The 18,985-nt window shown below is 43.9% G+C and overlaps 1 protein-coding gene across 1 annotated transcript in view; it reads left to right on the forward strand.

Moving 5' to 3' along the window:
* The window catches only part of LOC105813798 (glutathione S-transferase A1), a 22,959-nt gene extending 16,626 nt beyond the window's left edge, over window positions 1–6,333 (forward strand). Inside the window, exons 4-7 of the mRNA XM_012648592.1 lie at window positions 891–1,023; window positions 3,270–3,411; window positions 4,514–4,645; window positions 6,150–6,333. Coding sequence (XP_012504046.1) covers window positions 891–1,023; window positions 3,270–3,411; window positions 4,514–4,645; window positions 6,150–6,275 — 533 coding nt within the window. The 3' untranslated portion in view covers window positions 6,276–6,333. The remainder of the gene's footprint in view (window positions 1–890; window positions 1,024–3,269; window positions 3,412–4,513; window positions 4,646–6,149) is intronic.
* The last annotated feature ends 12,652 nt before the right edge of the window (window positions 6,334–18,985 follow it).

Below are 18,985 nucleotides of genomic sequence, written 5' to 3' on the forward strand. Positions count from 1 at the left end.
TAACAGATTTTCAAAAGGCTTCTACAGATTCTTTAACTAATTCTATCTACGTGAGCAAACGGTTCCAAAATCTTTCAAAGGTTAACTTCTAAGTTCTAAGGTAAGTTTATCATTTAACAGAGGGGTTAAACAGAGATATGTTGGCTCCATGTTTATTAGGTTATCGTGAATGGAGACAGGTAGTCTAGAGTGGTATAAACAAGAGCTTTGCTTTTAGCCATTTGGGAAGCTGTCTGTTCTGGGGGGGACACTCCATTGTCAGCTCTCAGCCTGTAGTTTTTAACAGATTCACTTTGCTTTACAAAGCAATCCAAACCTTTATGTCTGAGAAACGCGGCGCCTTGTGGGATACAGCCGCTACTGTCTTTCAGAGACGCCCTTCGGAGTGTATCAGCATTTGAAATGCAAACCAACACGTTCACATACTCCTTCAGGGCAAAGCTCTCCAAAACTCCTAAGACAAATCCTGTCTGCAAACATGTTTTTATATTAATTCATGGAGCAACAAGAAACTACCTTAAATGTTGTGAAAACCAGGAGACTTACGTTGGGAACTTCCCATTTTAAATGACATGCATTTGGCCACCCTGTTGTCACCTCTCCCAACTTCTTCCTGAAATGTCCATGAAAATACATCAACACAAAAAATATGAGAGACCTACCATTTACCTGAATTGCAATCAAAAGCCTAAAAAGGAAAAGAAAAATTGGTAAGAGAAAGAAGGACTGCAGGAAGCTAGTAACGGGATGCTCTTTCAGTTGTTAGGCTCCCAGACAATATTTTTTGGTTTTGCCTTTTATCTTCATTCATTTCACCAATTATTTTTTTATCCTGAAAGAGCGGGGCCTGTAGACATCTCCCTCTCCTTTTTCTTTCCTTCTTCCTGAAGATGGACGTCTGATGTTCCAGCAAGTGCCAATGGTCGAGATTGATGGGATGGAGCTGGTGCAGACAAGAGCCATCCTCAACTACATCGCCAGCAAGCACAACCTCTATGGGAAGGACTTAAAGGAGAGAGCCCTGTAAGTACATTTTCTGGTCTTCACACACCAGGAGAGCTTTAGGTCCTTCCTCGAGTGAGCAGGACCGTGCAGGGGGTCACGACAGCAGCAGGCTGGGCCTTGGGCATGTGTGCTGGGGTCTAGAGTGGCAGAGTCCTGTGGACGTGAGGGAAGAGGAATGTGGGAGGGTTCAGGTGAGTGTGATCACAGAAGAGGATGCAGCCCATGGGTGTAGCGCCGTGACAGAGGCTTCCAAACACTCGTGAACCATGAACTCAGGAGGGTGGTGGAATCCTGATTCCAGGTGCTCAGGTCTTTAGCAGCTGAGTTCCAGTCAACGGATAGGGACAAGGGATACAAAGTTGGAGGGTACGTAGATGACGGCCTGGGGAAGAAGGGCCCAAAGGAGCTGAATCTCAAGTTTCAGTAATTCTAAGGATAATGACCAGGTAACTAAGTTATCAGCCAGTTCTATGAACTGTTGCACTTAACAGGGGTCCGTAGAGCCTGGTGCCCAAGATCGGGGGTTACCTGACACTGCGATACAAGTTTCGAAGCAATGAGATGTATTCAAATCCACCAACGCTCTGGGATCTCCTCCCTGTTGTGATGGGACTTCATGACTCAAAACATAACCTTGTTGGAACTGCTTAGAAGTTCTTCAAAATTTTAATACAGACTTACCAATGACTCAAGAATGTCTCTACTAGGTATATCACCCATAGAATTGAAAATACATCTACACAAAATCTTGTATGCAAAATAACAGCAATATTCATAAAGTTAAAAAAGTGGAAACAGCCCAGTATCCATCAGCAGATGAGTGGAGGAACAAAATGTGCCAAAGGCACGCAGGGGGACATTATTTGGTCATGAAAAGGAGTGAGGTTCTGATGTACGCTCAACATGGTTGACCTTAAAGACATTATGTTGCAGAAAAGAAATCAGACAGGAAGGCCACATTAGTAGGATTTCTTTTGTATAAAATGTCCAGAATATTCAAACCTATAGAGGCAGAAAGTAGATTAGTGGTTGCCTGGGGCCAGAGGAGTGGGGATTGGGGAGAAATGAAGAACACTGATAATGGGTACAGATTTTCTTTTCAGGGCGACAAAAATGTTCTGGAATTAGAATGTTGTGATATTTGCAGAATTCTTTGAATGTATGAAAACCCACTGATTAGTATACTTTAAATGGGTGACCAATATTGTATGTGGATATATGTCAATAAAACTGTTATTTTAAAAAGTATTGTGGCCGGGGGCGGTGGCTCACGCCTATAATCCTAGCACTCTGGGAGGCTGAGGCGGGTGGATCGCTCAAGGTCAGGAGTTCGGGACCAGCCTGAGCAAGAGAGAGACCCCGTCTCTACTAAAAATAGAAAGAAATTAGCCGGACAACTGAAAATATATAGAAAAAAATTAATTGGGCATTGTGACACATGCCTGTAGTCCAGCTACTCGGGAGGCTGAGGCAGGAGGATTGCTTGAGCCCAGGAGTTTGAGGTTGCTGTGAACTAGGCTGACGCCACAGCACTCTAGCCCGGGTGACAGAGTGAAACTCTGTCTCAAAAAAAAAAAAAAAGTATTGTGGAAAACCCAATTTGACAGAAAAGAAAAGAAGGTCTCCTGTAGGCCACACTGGCTGTAACTGTGTAAAGGATCGCACCAGCGAAGGGGTGTTCACGTTGGGTCGGGAGAAACGCAAACATGGCTGGAGTAGGGCAGCAGCACGTGGAGGGGGCTGTGGGGCATGTTTGTGGGAGACGGCTGAAAGAACTGCTACTATTGGGCATAGACGTGTGCCTGGGAGGAGCAGAATGGTGAGAGAGGAAGAGGAATGGGCGTGCCAGGGACTCTGTTGGGGTTACTGAGGCAGCAGGTCTTTGGCCACCTGAGTCACACTAAGCGTATGAAAGGAACAGAACGACCAAAAATAGAAATGGCAAATTCAGCACAGTGTGGATGGTTCCTTGCAGGGAATCCATCCATTTTTCTCATGACTGTGACTCCAGATAGGTCACCGATGCTCTTTGAACCTGTATTTGGTCACATGTGCAGAAGAAAAATTTTAGAAACACATCTACCCCACTAGGGTGTTTTATATAATAAATGTTGATATGTGTAAAAATCACATCAAATTGACTGACATATGAAATGTTCCCACTGGAGGTGAATTGCTTTGCCTCTACCTGATGCTCTTAGGTCTTTAAACCATAAAATCTAGGGCAGGAGGTAGTTGACAGTGAGGCTGTTTTTGTCTTTCAGGATCGACATGTATGTAGAAGGTATGGCAGATTTGTATGAAATGATCATGATATTCCCCATGCATCCACCTGCGGAAAAAGATGCCAAGCTTGCCTTGATCAAAGAGAAAACAACAAATCGCTATTTCCCTGCCTTTGAAAAAGTAAGTGAAGCTGTTCAGTGTTTTGGAGGGCAATAGAAAAATAGTCCCTGGGCATTTGTGGAACAGTGACCTTCACTTTCAGCGAGTGTGCCTGAGCCCCAGGGCAGTACTCTGACTTTCAAGGCATTCTGTAAAAATAGACAGTGAAGAAGAATTGTACCACCTCTACCCAAGTTATAATCTTCCAACAAATTTCAATTTACTGGACCCAAACCTAGAGTTCACTATTCAAAAATATGTCACGGTCATAATTAAAACATGGGTTGTGCAAACCCTCTGAGGCACACCGGAATTTCTTCTAGACTCTAAAGACACAGGTCTTTGATTGAAAGGAACAAGATGAAATCCATACATTAGAGAATATTCTGACTCCATGTGTAGGGAGACATGAGACCAGCTTCCCATCAGAGGAATATTGCAGTGTTTCAGGATGGATGAGAAGTATCTAAAGAGGGATGATAGCAGTGGGATGGAGAGGAAGATATTTTTTATTGCATTTCAAAGTAAGTTGCAGACATCAGTGCAGTTCACCCCTTGACACTTCAGCTTGCAAATACAATGCAGTGTAAGTTAGAAGTCACAGCCAAGGCTGCAAGGAAGACGATGAATTCAGGGTCACCCGGGTTTACTTGAGATCCCAGCATATAGACCAGGAAACGAGGAGAGAGGGAGGAGGAGACGTGTCCTCCTGGGGGGAGAGGGCTGTCAAGGGGACTGCAGAGAGAGAGAGCAAAGTGCAGAGCCCCGTCCTGGAACGTCAGGGCTGCGCTGTAGGGCGCGGGGACACAGAAACGTGCGCAGCAGGTGCTGAGTCCCGGGCACACGTGGAAGATGCCAGTGGGGGTGGGAGGTGAGAAGGCCGCAGGGCTGGGGGAACGAGCAGAGGATCGGGAGCCTGGGCTTCCCCCGAGGAGGCAGCAGGGAGCAGAGCCCGCTTCTCACTCTCGCTCCTGAATCAGGGACCCTGGAGAAAGGCCTGGGTCTCACACCTGCCAGTGAGGACGCAGAGGTGGGAGGGTCAGGGGCTGGAGAGGCTGGGGGACAAGCAGGTGCCCTGCCTGACTGTGCGTGTGTCCCTGATCTGGTGCCTGGAACTCCCCAGGTGTTAAAGAGCCACGGACAAGACTACCTTGTTGGCAACAGGCTGAGCCGGGCTGACATCCACCTGGTCGAACTTATCTACAACGTGGAAGAGCTGGACCCCAGCCTCACCGCCAACTTCCCTCTGCTGAAGGTGATCGGTTTCACTATTTCACAGCCCCCAGAGAGGCAGCCCCACATGTCCCACGATGGAATGTAGTATTTGGGCCCTTGGACTGGTGACAATCAGACCCCAGCCTGCTCCAGGCTGGCACTGCCCCCCGGTCTCCGAAATGAGCTTTCAGGCCCTGGTTCTGAGGCATGAAAAGATTGTTGCCATGGCATGGAAATTTCCGGTGGTGCTACCCCAATGTAACCAAGTCAAAACTGGTACCACCCATTGCAGGAGCCAATAATTTGAGAGACAAGGTGCTGGGGCTGGTATGGTGACTTTTATTTTAAGAGCCAGCAAATCGAGAAGATGATGGACTAATGCCCCAAAGAACCATCTTCAGTTAGTCTTTACTTTGGCCACTTTTTTTTTTTTTCAGCCAGTCAAATTTAGTGGCCACATTTTTACGTTAAGGGAAGCGGGACTTGTAGGAGTGACCAAGGAACACAGACATCTGGGTGTTAGCAAGGGTGTGAAGAGTTTCTAAAACTGCTTTGTTCTTGGTCAGTTAATTTGGGAGGGCTGTAGGTCAGGTTACGATGTTCCTATAAATCTTTAATCTAGCATTGTCACTTGTGTGTATACATTTTTTTTAATCTCGCTGGGAGTTAATTTTGGGAAAGGGACGGTTATCATCTTTCTTCTCGAGTTGAACTGAAAACTGAATACTTCCTGTAGTTAACTAGCCTCTGTATAGAGCTGAGCAGAAGCTTTTAACCTAACGGATATTTCTGCTGGATGTCAGAAGCAAAATGGAGCTAGTTATCTTAAGCCTCCCTTCCACTGTTACACCAAGAAGAATATTTTACCTTTTATAGTGGAAAGGACCCAGGGCCCAGCATCTTCCCCCACCCCCATTCCATTGCAGTCTCTGTGCCCGATTTCTCTGGGAGTCCCATCATCCCAGGGGTTCTCCTGTCTTCCCACACTGAGTCTGTCTGGGCAGGTCTCTTTCCATCTGGTTTCTTTCCCTGGACTCCAGTCCCTGCTGTCAGACCTTGTGTTCCTCTCTGCCCAGGCCTGCCCCACACACTCCTGCCCACCCCGTGTCCACCTCTCAGTGGGGAAATTGGTATAACTGGCCCCAATGTTTGCCTTTAATGTTTTCTGTCTTCATTCCAAGCTCAGTTTTCCCATATCTTTGTTTCTCCTGCTTAGATGCTATACTGTGTTGACAGTGACAAGCACATTATTTTTTCTTGTATTGCACAAGAGCCATGAATCTACAGGATTAATGTGGAAGGAAGAAGGTCGGGAGGACTGTGGACAGAATAAAGTCTTCCAGACATCCTTGGGGAAAATGCTATTGTGCTATATTTTCTCCTCATATCTTCATTTTTGTGGTGTGTGTTCCCAGCCGCCACACTGGTGCTGAAGGAGGGGACGCGGTGTGTGTGCAGAGGGGCAGGGCACAGATTTCCTGGGTTGTCTAATAATTGCTTTGGTCTTTGGGCTGCACTCTGAGGCTGTGACTTGTGCATTGCAGGCCCTGAAAACCAGAATCAGCAACCTCCCCACCGTGAAGAAGTTTCTGCAGCCTGGCAGCCCGAGGAAGCCTCCCATGGATCCAAAACGTTTAGAACAAGCCAAGAGGATTTTCAGGATTCCGTAAAGGAGGCATGGATGCGAAGCACATGCAAGACTAATCTAACATTTTGCAACAATGAAGTGTTCGCCTAATTCTGATTGTGACTATTGTAGAGCTAATAAACTTTTAAAATTATTAATATATGCTAATCAAATAATAAAAGACCTATGAGCTGACTTAGTTACAATTTATTCCTTTTCATTCAGATTTGATATGAAATCAGATTTCCAGGGTGTCCCTGACCTGCCTCTTTTTGGAATTAAAAACTTAGTACAAAAGGAAAATGTCGATTATGTGATTGGTTTGACTTTTCCAGAAATTGTGCTGTAACATTTGTCATATAGAATATCAAAAAATCAAGTGAGAAATTTCCATCTGACATTTTCAGGTATGCACTGGAAAAGAGTTACCATTCTGGGGAACAGCATAGCAAAATTTTCTTCTTATCTTGGGGAGTCATTTTATTTCTGATAATGAAAGTTTGTTTCTTATGCATTTGCAAACAGCTGTTATGGCTGTGGACTCTTCAGCGTTCCAGGAGGTGCACACAACAGAGAACAGAACAGACTCACCCTCTGCTCTCAGGGGACCCTGCTGTCCCTTACCTGCAGGTGCACAGGGCACATCCTCACTGTGCTCTCCAACCCTGTGTGGGGCCCTGGACATGAGCTTTACTCTCAGTTCTCTCAGTGCCACTCAGGCCTGGGCTTCAAAACTACACACTATACATGTGAATTATTAATACCTATAAATAAATGCATGTAAAATCATTTTTTCCCTACTTGTCACCGTGCCAGAGTGCTTGGGTTAGCAGCCATTTCTAGCTTCAGCCCCATACTGGGCCCATAATGCTGGTCTCCGCAAGAGGTGTGGGCTGAGGCACACTGAGCCCTCCTGCTCTCAGAGGGAGCTCCCCGCAGGGAGAGGGGGTGAGGAGCAGACAGACTCACGGGGCTCCCTAACTGCAGCTTCCCTTCCCCTAGTCTCTTCTCCACTGACGACCAGAGTGGGTTTTAAATTATTTTTGGAAAAGGCGCTATGGTATCTGGAATTTGCTTCAACATAATCCCTGGGTGATGGAGGGAACAGGTGAGAGGTTGTCTTAGTTTCGTGTGGCTCCTGTCCCAGATTGCTACGAACTCGACCTTACCTCTTTCAGTGGGAGGAGGTTTATTGAAGTGGTAAATAACCTAGAGACACATCAGGACATCCTATTCAGTTGTTGAGCCACAGAGGTGACAGCAAAGTAAGTACCGATCTTAAAAATCTTCCCATAGTGCCTCACCCCCTCCAATCTAAGTCACTAGAAAAATACTTTAATATGTGTCCTTAGAACAAGAACAAGCCTGCTTTATATTTCATAATTAATGCCTCCTTTGTGTGTTTGTGCGACAGTCCAAGAATTTTTCATTTAGCTGCTTTGGGATACATTGTGTCAGCTTAAATAGTAAACAGAGAGGAGCTCCTTTTAAAAAGATATATATTTGGCAATGAGATATTGTGTTGAAAATATGCCTGCAACAGTAAACTATGTGTATATTTAGGGAAGTAAAGGAAGACAAAGGTCTTTGAAGGGAACTAGGGAGGAGAATTACATATTTTCAAATACTTATCCTAGGCTACAAAGTTCAAGGTCAACAGCGATGTCAGTGCATGTTTGGACAGGCAGTTGCTGGGCAGATGTCCTTACAGAAGTATTTTTGTGCAAGCTTGCAGTTTTTACAGTTTGTTTTCTTTTCGGACATGTATCTTCCTTGCAGCCTTGGCTCTGACCTCTAACTTACACTGTGTTGTAATTTGCAAGCTGAACTGTCTAGGGGTGAACTGCACTGCTGTGTGCAACTTACTTTGAAATGCACTAAAAGTACACGATACAGTGCCTGGCCCATGTGAACCAAGTAAAAATAAGTACTTTTTGCAGTGGCTACTATAATTTCGTGAAGATATTTTGGTGAAAAGGGTAGAAATATATGGGTTTGTGGCATGTTCTGTGGAACAGTCTCTTGTGGATCTACACGATCACAGACGATCAGGCTATACAGATAGTAAGATGCTGTGTGCCAGAGATATACAAAGTGTCCAATTCAGGATAAAACATAAAGAATGGAGCTGGGCTTGGTGGCCAACTCCTACAATCACAGAGACTCAGGAGGCTGAGGTGAGAGGATCATTTGAGGCCAGGATTTTGAGACCAGCCTGGGTGACATAGCAAGACCCTGTCTCCACAAAGAAAATTTTTTTTTTTTTTTTGAGACAGAGTCTCACTGTGTTGCCCGGGCTAGAGTGAGTGCCGTGGCGTCATCCTAGCTCACAGCAACCTCAAACTCCCGGGCTCAAGCAATCCTTCTGCCTCAGCCTCCCGAGTAGCTGGGACTACAGGCATGAGCCACCATGCCCGGCTAATTTTTTCTATGTATTTTTAGTTGTCCGATTAATTTCTTTGTATTTTTAGTAGAGACGGGGTCTCGCTCTTGCTCAGGCTGGTCTCGAACTCCTGAGCTCAAACAATCTGCCCCCCTCAGCCTCCCAGAGTGCTAGGATTACAGGCGTGAGCCACCGCGCCTGAACCACAAAGAAAATTTTTAAAAATTAGCTGGGCATGGTGGTGCTCACTCTAGCTACTCGGGAGGCTGAGGCAGGAAGGATTGTTTGAGCCCAGGAGTTCAAGGCTGCAGTGAGCTATGATCATTAGACTGCACTCTAGCTTGGGCAGCAGAGGGAACCCCCGTCTCTAAAAACAAAACAAAACAAAACATGGAATGGTGGGTGGTCATCTCAGGAAGGTGATGGCTATGGGAGATGTTGCTTGTGAAGCTGATGGTGATGGATTGGGCTGTAATAATAAAACTTTGGGCACAGAGACCCCAAAAGTTCTGAGCAAGGAGAACCAGTCATCCCTGCCACACCACCCTATACAGTCAAGCTGGGATGGAGAAGAGGAAGCCTGGGATGCTATTGGCATCACCTCTACTCCATCCCCCCGTGCTGAACTCTCCTGCCCGGTGACTCTGAACACGACCTTCCCTGAACTGCAAAATTGAATTCTGGATGACCGTGAAAGCAGGTTAATCATTTATAGAAAGAAATCAGCTGCAATGGCACTCTGTGGATTTGTTGTGTGCTTGTTTCTTCATAAAATTGAGAAAGGCTCAGGCTAAAGTCCCATTCAGGAAGCTATGGAGGAAGTGTAATCCCAACACTTAGGTAAACATCTTGCTTTAAGCCTGAAGGAAGTGAACTGGAAGTTCCTGTCATAGAACCCCACCTCACCCTGACACCTTCCTTTCCTGCTCCCGCCTGAGGGACAAGATCTCCTGAGCCTGTCTCTGCTTCTCCCCATCACGTGCCTGGGGAGCCTCGGTCTGCACTGGGAAGTGTTTTTCCCGGGGACACCTCCAGAGGGCAGCACGCCACGGAGTCACACTCAGAAACGTACCAACATTTCTTGCTGAAATACTGGAAACAACAGCATTTCATGCACAAAATATTAATAATTACTTTCATATACAGCGTAATACTATTCAGTCATGGAAAAAGAATGAAATCACATCATTTACGCAACACGAATAGAACTGGAGGTCATTATCTTAAGTAAAATAAGCAAGGTACACAAAGACAAATATCGCATGGTCCTACTTATATGTGGGAGCCAAAAAATATGGTCACAGGAAGGTGGAGAGCGCAGATAGATAAAAGAGACCTAGAAGGATGGGGGGAAGGGGGGCAGATGAAGACAAGCAGGTTAAAGAGTATGAACATACAGTTAGGTAGAAGGAAGAAACTCAATGTATGATTGCAGAGTCAAGTGATTACAACAAAATTTGTTGTATTTGGCTGATAAATACCCTAAATGCCCTGACTTAATCACTGTGCCTTATATACACATACATAATAAAATTTCATGTGTACCCCATAAATTTGCACAAATAAAAAAAAAACTACTGGGCACTGTGGCTGGTGCCTGTAGTCCCAACTACTTGAGAGGCTGAGGCAGGAAGATGTCATGAGGCCAGGAGTTCGAGACCAGTCTGGGCAACATAGCTAGGCACTGTCTCTAAAAAAAAAAAAATTTTTTTAAATTTTAAAAACTCACAATGATTTAAAAAAGAATGATATTTCAGTGCTGTAAAGTACTCGAGTGTTCCTTAGATGCTCCCACCCCTTCTTTTGATCACTCATTTACTTGGCTGCATCCTCACTAGAATGTAAGTTGACTGAAGATAGGAGCCATGTCTGTCTTGTTCATCCTTGTCTTCAAAAATTAATTTAATTGGGAGGCCATTAAGCTGAGATGGCTCCAGTGCCTTGGGTTCTTATTAAGCTAATGAAAACCCAAAGTAAAGAGTAAAATGAAATTTAAGATTAAGCAATCGGAAACCACCAAGTAACCTCTAACTAGGGACTTTGCACCTTAACCCATCAAACATATTTTCTTTGTCTTGCTTCCACAAACTTTGCCTTACAAAAATTTCCTCTCTCGCCACCTTTCCCCAGTGGAACACTGAACTGTTTGTGATCTGGTGCTGCCCATTCACAAATTGTCTGAATGCTCAAATAAACTCATTAACATTTTAATGTGTCTCAATTTATTTATTTATTTATTATTATTATTATTATTTTGAGACAGGGTCTTGCTCTGTTGCCCCGACTAGAGTGCAGTGGTGTCATCATAGCTCACTGCAAGCTACAACACCTGGGCTCAAGCGAACCTCCCGCCTCAGCCTCCCAAGCAGCCAGGACTATGTGCACAGGCCACCATGCCCAGCTAATTTTTCTATGTTTTGTAGAGATAGGGTCTTGTTCTTACTCAGGCTGGTCTCGAACTCCAGGCCTCAAGCAATCCTCTCACCTGGGCCGCCCAAAGTTTTAAGATTACAGGCGTGAGCCACCTCGCCCAGCCAAATTATGTTTTAATAAGCGAATCCTTGGGACCTGGCACAGAACCTGTCTCTGAATAGGTGCTCAACAAAATAATTGCTGCGTTAATGTACCAGATCTTTAATAGACAATTTGTTACAATCCACCTCCTCTCTGCTCTGAAAAAATAGCCAAAATATGTCTTCGAGCTAAAAAATTAAAAATAATTTGGTAATATCATCAAATACCAACCTTGTTTAAATATCTGATGGTTGTATAAATGTTATAAATTATTTTTTAACTTTGCCTAATTTCAAATCCAGACAAAATTCACATCTTGTGATTAGCGTCTTAAGTTTCTTTTAGTCGTACATGTGCTCATGGATGGGCAGAAATTTCAATCATTAATTTGGTCGTGTCTATTCATCTATTTCTTAATAACTGGCATTTTTTTTTAAAGGCAAACCTATTTTCAGAAAAGGTAGTAAGGAAAGTCTCCTGGAAAGTACTTTGGTATAGAATGTTTAGATCCCACTTCAGATGACCTAACTCAGAGCCTCCCTCTTTTTTGGCTGCACCAAGAGCCACTCGACAGACTCCAATCTGCTTCTTCCATTGAAACAGTGAACCTGGCCTTCCCTGACATGATTGCGGAGGTTTCTGCAAACCTGAGTGGGTGAGACCACGAAGCAAAAGTACACTTTATAGAGTATATTGGGCAGGACCAACAATACATCAGAGTGGAGTGTCTGTCTTTAGGTGAGCTTGGAGGAGTCTCAGGAAGTTTTCATTGATCCAAATTTTTATTCCTAAGTAGACACCCCCATCCATGAAATAACACCAAACCAGTCTCACATCCCCATTGTTTAAAACATGGCTGTTCTTGCCTGGTAAATAGGTGAAAGTTTATAATTTTCACTTTACTTGCATGTATTTACCTGTGAGGATGCATATGTGGGTATTAGTGAGAGGGAGAGGGATTAGACATCTGACATTCATGGTAACCCTCCTAATGATACTGCCCCAATCCTAGTTCCTGTTGATATGTTATATCTATAGTTCTCGTAACAGCCCCATTCAATAGTTATCATCTCCATTTTATTGTGAATGAAACCGAGGTTCAGGCAGGGTAAGTACAATGTCCACAGTCACACTCCTGTTAGTGGTGGACGTGAAAATCCTCCCTGGGGCTAAAAAGAAGGCAGGCCCGGAACCCACAAAGGTGTCAGCCCTGAGAACCTGTGAGGCAGCCTTGGAACCAGAGATGTCACTGACAGGAAGGACCAGGAGGGAGCAAAGTCAGCTCTTTGGCTGTCAGGCTGCATTTGATCAAAGCAGAAATTAGGTCTCAGACTTCCTTAACTGTGGCTTAAAAGATCCAAATTTTTTGCATAGACAGAGAATGCTAATTTCTTGCTTCTTTTGGAATTCTATATTCTACCTCTACTGGGTGCATTTTGTTTTATAATGTAGAAAAAGAGGTGTTGCTGCATTAACTTTGCAGTATATGGATGGAGCTAATATTTGTTCAGTATCAGTCACACGCTGGGCATTCTCAGAAATTTATCTTCATTTTATCCTATAAAAATCACCTAAGGTGAACTCTGTTGTTGTTTTATCCTTTTACAGTTGGGGATGCTGTGGGTTTTTTAGTAATTTGCCCAAAGTAAGTGGAGGACCTGGGATTCAAACCCAGCGCTATTCAAAACCAAGGTCTAAGCCTTATTCTCTATGTTGGTGTTTTTCAAAACGTGCATGACAATCCTTCAGAAAATTGTGAAATCCATTAATTTTTTAAATAAAATAGAAAAATAATAGAAAATATCAGAGTGCATTACATGTGGAAAGGGTGAGTAATGTTGCATGAGGTTTTAGTTTCGGTTATATGTGCGTGGTGTGTGGACGTGTGCACGTGTGCAGGTCATTGGTCATTGCAAATGGTGAGAGATACATTGCGAGGAAGCTCAATGGCCCTTGCTCTACCACAGGCTGCGGGGGAGGGGAGACATAGCGGAGAACCAGAGAATGAAAATCAACGGCCGAGGGACAGATATTACTGATTGGATCATGAGTGTGAATAAAAGCAGACAGGAGTCATTGGAAGCAGCAGTTCCAATGCCAGGACTCAGGAAGAGGTGCATTTTCTCTCTGGACCCCCAGCTCTGTTATAAGACATTAAGATTCTTCTTGCAAATTTTGTGCTTGTTGAGTTTGGAACAAAAGTATGCTTGTCTTTACCAACAGATGTATTTCTGGAAAAGTATGTGTGACTTGAATTTTAGACATCAAAATGTGTTAAATATCCACATTTTAAAATATGGAACTCAATAGTCTCCCCTTTGTCTCCCCTTTAGAAAGTAAAGAATTCTTTGAAAATGTACTTAATCAACTCGCCTGTCTCGTCACTGGAGATTGTGTATATTGTACTTTCTTACAGAACACAGAGGTAGGATAATTCAGCAGAACGGAGGGGAGAGCAAAGCTTACAGTAACGTGTGGGGTGTGTTTGTCTAATCGCTATGGACTAGATAGAGTTCACAGAGCCAAGTGATACAAATCCTCATGCTAAGCTCCCTTAGCCATGCACTGAGGATCATGTTACAAAGGGAAATGAACTTTTATCTTACATGGTACTTTATCATAACACACCTCCTCGTAAGTACCTTCTCAGTATGAGGTTTCCAAAGGCCAGGCCAAAACTGGGGCAAAGGTTACCATAGAGCTTTGCTGTGTCAGCAGAAGAGAAGCCCAGAGACACTCAATGATTAGCCATGGAGCACACACATGGCCTCCTCATTGGTGGGCAACACCTAGAGAATGTGTCTACAGCAACCTGGGAAGTGGCTCCTAATCTCCTGTTTAAGGATGGACACAGTGAAGTTCAGAGAGAGAAAGCAGCTTGCCCACGCTCACACACTTTGTGAGTGTTGGGTTAGCCTGAACTCCTTGTCTCATTGCAGGTCCAGAGCTTCTCCATCCCACCATGTGACGTCACTTGCCCTCTATGCTTCTCCCTGAGAATCTGTTTCGTGTTTTTCCTTTCAGAGTTCATTAGGCAACTAAACGTTGGAGGGTAGGGAGAGAGGCGGACATCTAATTCATGAGCTCCTTTCTGTGAGTGGCTCTTCAGGGTCTTGGTTGCAAAAAATAATTAATAAAAGTGTGCTTTGCTTTGTCTTGACTACCTAAAAACTTTAGTGAATTGAGGACTAGTGTAACTATATTTACCTCAAAAAGGAAATGGGCTCGTTTTGAAAGGAATATAACCTGATAATTCCAGTAGCAAATTAAAGGAATTACATTTCTGGGGTAGACCCAATGACACTGTTTTCTAGCAGAGAGAAGGGAGACTTAGAGACAGCCCTGGTTTGGATTCCGTCTCCCTTATAGGGCACATAAACTTGGGCAGGTTGTTTAATTTCTGATCTCAATTTTCTCTTCTAAAATGAAGAGAAATAAATATCTTCTTTTAAGAGCTGTTGAGAAATTTAAATGAGATAATGTACATAAAATTCATCACAGAGGCTCAGCAAATGGGAGATTGCTCTTTCTCCAGTTCTTGGGAGATGGGTGGGTCTCTGAACACACTGGGTAGCACATGGGTCTCTTTCTCTCTCTCTCTCTGTTTCTTTCTTTTTTTTTTTTTTTTTGGAGACAGAGTCTCACTCTGTTGCCCTGGCTAGGGTGAGTGCCGTGGCGTCAGCCTAGCTCACAGCAACCTCAAACTCCTGGGCTCAAGCGATCCTTCTGCCTCAGCCTCCCGAGTAGCTAGGACTACAGGCATGCGCCACCATGCCTGGCATTTCTTTCTATTTTTAGTAGAGACAGAGTCTCGCTCTTGCTCAGGCTGGTCTCGAACTCCTGAGCTCAAACAATCCGCCCGCCTCGGCCTCCCAGAGAGCTAGGATTACAGGTGTGAGCTACCACGCCCGGCCTCTCTCTCTGTTTCTATCTATTAGCCCATTTGGCTGTAGTAGGAATAAGATTTTATATATTTTCAGATTTTTTTTCAAAGAAATCACATAGAAGTGGGAGAACAGCTTGAAGCCAAGAATTTGAGACCAGCCTGGGCAATACAGCAAGACCCCAACTCTAAAAAAAATTAAAAATGAAACATTAGCCAGGTGTGATGGTGTCTGCCTATATTTCTAGCTACTCCAGAGGCTGAGGCAGGAGGATCACTAGAATCCAGGAGTTCAAGGTTGTAGTGAGCGATAATTGTGCCACCGCACCACTCCAGCCTGGGTGACAGACCAAGACCCTATCTCTAACAACAACAACAACAACAACAAAAAAAAAAAACACAAACATATAATGGCTCTTTCTTAAACCTCCTGTCATTGGTTAATGACATTCACTAATGAGTCAAGCTAGATTACCAGGAAATTTTCAGTGACAGTTCAGGGACACCTGACACATCCTTAACAAAGGCTTGCTTAGCCCGAAGACTGCAGTGGGTCCCTGGTTCCTGTCCCCATGCCATGCACCCTTTGGGTTTCTCTTCTCAGACAAGGCTTTGGGACCTCAGCCACCACTCACCCCTGCTCCGCGCACCCTGACCCTTTCCTCCCCATTTATATGGACTCCAGCATGGGATTGGGAGCCCCACTGCCCCTCTGTGCAGCTACTCACGGTTCTAGTGCCGGGGCTCACTGTCAATGCTTGACGAAAGCCAGCAGTTCTCTCCACAAAGACGTTTTGCTGAACCTTCTTCAAGTCCTTGTTTGGTGTATTTCCTCCTTTTAAAATGTTTCATTTGAAAGTCTACCTAGCACTCATTGAGCAGTTTCTGTGCACCAGGCAATGATGATACCTGGGAGGAAAGGACTTGGGTCTGAGTGCTCTGATTTGGTCCCTGCCCTAAAGGGGTTTAAATCTAGTCAGAACAATAGGTTTATGGACAACTGACACAGCAGAATGTGCCCAGCAGTGACTTCATTTTAATGGGTTCCTGGGAATTCCGACCCAAGAATCATGCATGATCCTCTTAGCAGAGCAAGTCACAGCAAGGTGACAAGGCTGCCAGGCTGGGAAAGCCCCGCCCCTGCCCAGGCGGCTCCTACTTCCAGGGCAGCGTCTCCGTCTCCAGGCTCCGTGGGTTTGCACCCACAAATGTCTGGCTTCCTCCCCTTCAAATCAGGATCACTCCGCACCCCTGTTCAGACATTGCTCTCTGCAGCATCTTGCAACTTGCTTTTCTTTACGGTCATTTCAGTGTCACCTCACCTAGGTGCTATCTTTTTTCCTTTAAATCCTGTTAGGCCCTGGTTGTTCCAACACCTAGATTTTCAGAGAATCTCACTGAAACTCCCAGTCTCTTTCTTACAAGAATTTTCTTGTTTCCCAATATTAACATTTACTCCACGTCATTGTTGACTTTTACATTCAAATCTCTTGACTTGAACATTCCAGCTAGTCGTTTACATGAATTGTAACAACTAGTTATACGAGTACATTCCAGCGATTGCCTAGTTTTTTCATCAAGACATGGGAGTTTTAGTGCTTCGGGAAGTCATGTGGCCCAGTGAGCCTCACGCAGGGGTTACTTTGCTCCCCCACCCCAGAGGACATTTAGTAATGTCTGCAGACACTTTTGGTTGTTACATCTGGGGGCCGGGGGGATGTTACAGCATCAGGTAAGTAGAAGCCAGGATGGCTCAAAACATCCTAGAATGGACAGGACAGCTCCCCACACAGAGATTTACCCCAGTGAAAAAGGCAGTTGTGCTGACGGTGAGAAACATGATCCAGGTTTGCATGGGTTGGTCGAAGCCCACAGAGAGAGAATGTGACTTGTCGTCTGGTGAATTAGTGGCAAAGACTGAATTAGAATCTAGTTTTCCTGACATTCAGACCAATTTATTCCTATTACAATAAACCTTAATTTTACTATAGTTACTTATGTACATGTTGTGTCCCCACTAAACCGTGAGATCCCAGAAAGCAGAGGTCTCATAGTATTTTTTAGCACACTGTATTACATACAGTAGCGTTACAGTATCGCGCATGCTTGACAGAGCAAATAGCACTGCTAGACAGTTTAGTGCTCACAGAAATTTCTACAATTTCCTCCTTTGAGTTTGCTTGATGAGAACGAATACTATAGAAAGATTAAACACAAGAACCGTGATAATGGATAAACCAATCTTGATGACCAGACACAATTTTCTGCAATTTAAACAAAATTAATAAAGAAGTGGGACTTCCCCACTGAGTATACACAGACTAAGGAACAGAAATTTGGAAAGAGCAGGGGATCTAGGCAAATGTTTAACTACACAAAGGGCAAAGATTAACAAATACTTGTTGAAGTGGGGATATGGTAATAAGAAAGGCATTAGTGTTCTTAATTTTGTTCAAGTCGTAAATCCATGTCATCTTGCTTTGTAAAACTAAAAGTTCTACTGATTCAGGTTCACCTGCAAGTTACAGACAGTTGCTCACAAAAACATTTTCCCACTTCGCTGCATACTAAACTTAGAGAAATATTGAAAAGCCAATGTCATCAACACGTGGCAACAAATCACAAAGTACGTCTTACAAAGGAAAGAGCTAACGCGTGTGATATCCACCATCAGGCTGTAAATTAGAATTGTGTTTGGTAGACACTCACGGCTCTTTTCTCACCAGAAGATGAAGATTTGAGAAGCAGCGGGAGGCATGGAACTACCCAGACGTGTGTCCCTTTCACTGGTCATTTGGGAATCCCAAGTCTGTGATTTTGCCAAACTTAAATTCATAATTGCATGCTGATTACTTCTGTAGAAAAAGCAACTTTAGCATAAACTACATTTCCTTGGGCACTGGACACATATTCCGATTATCTAAAATGGTACCATCTCTTTGTTCCCCTCATATCATTAAATTCTCCTGCCCTAGTTTTCTAAATTCCTCATTCTTACATTTCTATAAGGATTGTAAGGGTTGTCAGAATCAAAATCGAGTCACTCATGTTGAGCAAAGCCTGACAAACAGAATTGGGAAAAGCCGTGAAAACAAGGTCCTCACATTTGCATGTCTGATAACAGAACAAACTATTAAAAACCACAAGGTTGCACAAAGGCCTTTGCAACCTATCCAAAGACGGGTCTGCAAGGACACCTGCCCGGCAACAACCTGTCCAAACATGCACTGACATCACTCTTGACATTGATCTTTGCAGCAAAGGATAAGTATTTCAACACAATTACGTAATCCCCTCATTATTTCCCTTCGAAAATCTCTGTCTTCCTTTACTTCCCTAAATGCACATGCAGTTTCCTGTTGCAGGCGTGGTCTCAACACAATACTTCACAGTCAAATAAATATCTTTTTTTTTAAAGAGAATTTCTCTGTTTATTAGTTAACACAATGTATCCAAAAGAAACTGAATAAAAACTCTTGGACTGTCACACAAGCACACAAAGAAGAAACTGAAGTAAGTATAAAACAGACCTTCTCTTGTTCTGAGGACACATATTAAAGTGTCGTTCTAGTGACCTAGGCTGGAGGAGGTGAAGCACTGTGGGAAGATTTTTAACGTCGGTACTTTCTTTGCCGTCACCACCATGGCTCAACAACTGGGTGATGTCCCCATGTGTCTGTAAGTTCTTTATCACTTCAATAAACCCCCTTCCACTGAAAGACGTAGGGTCAAGTTTGTAGCACCTGTGACAGGAGCCACGAGAAACTAAAATAAACTCTCACCTATTCCCTCTACTACCCAGGGATTATTTTGAAGCAAATTCCAGATACCAGAGCATCTTGTCTATAAATAATAACATTTACCTCTGGAAAGTAAGGATTTCTTTTGTTAACATAATCACACTATTTTCTCTTATCACTGAAATTTTATAATTCCTTAATTTCATCAAATATTCAGCATTCTAATGCACCTA

The sequence above is a fragment of the Propithecus coquereli genome, unplaced genomic scaffold, assembly GCF_000956105.1.
Source record: "Propithecus coquereli isolate 6110/MARCELLA unplaced genomic scaffold, Pcoq_1.0 Scaffold29, whole genome shotgun sequence".
In the NCBI taxonomy this organism is placed as follows: Eukaryota; Metazoa; Chordata; class Mammalia; order Primates; family Indriidae; genus Propithecus; species Propithecus coquereli.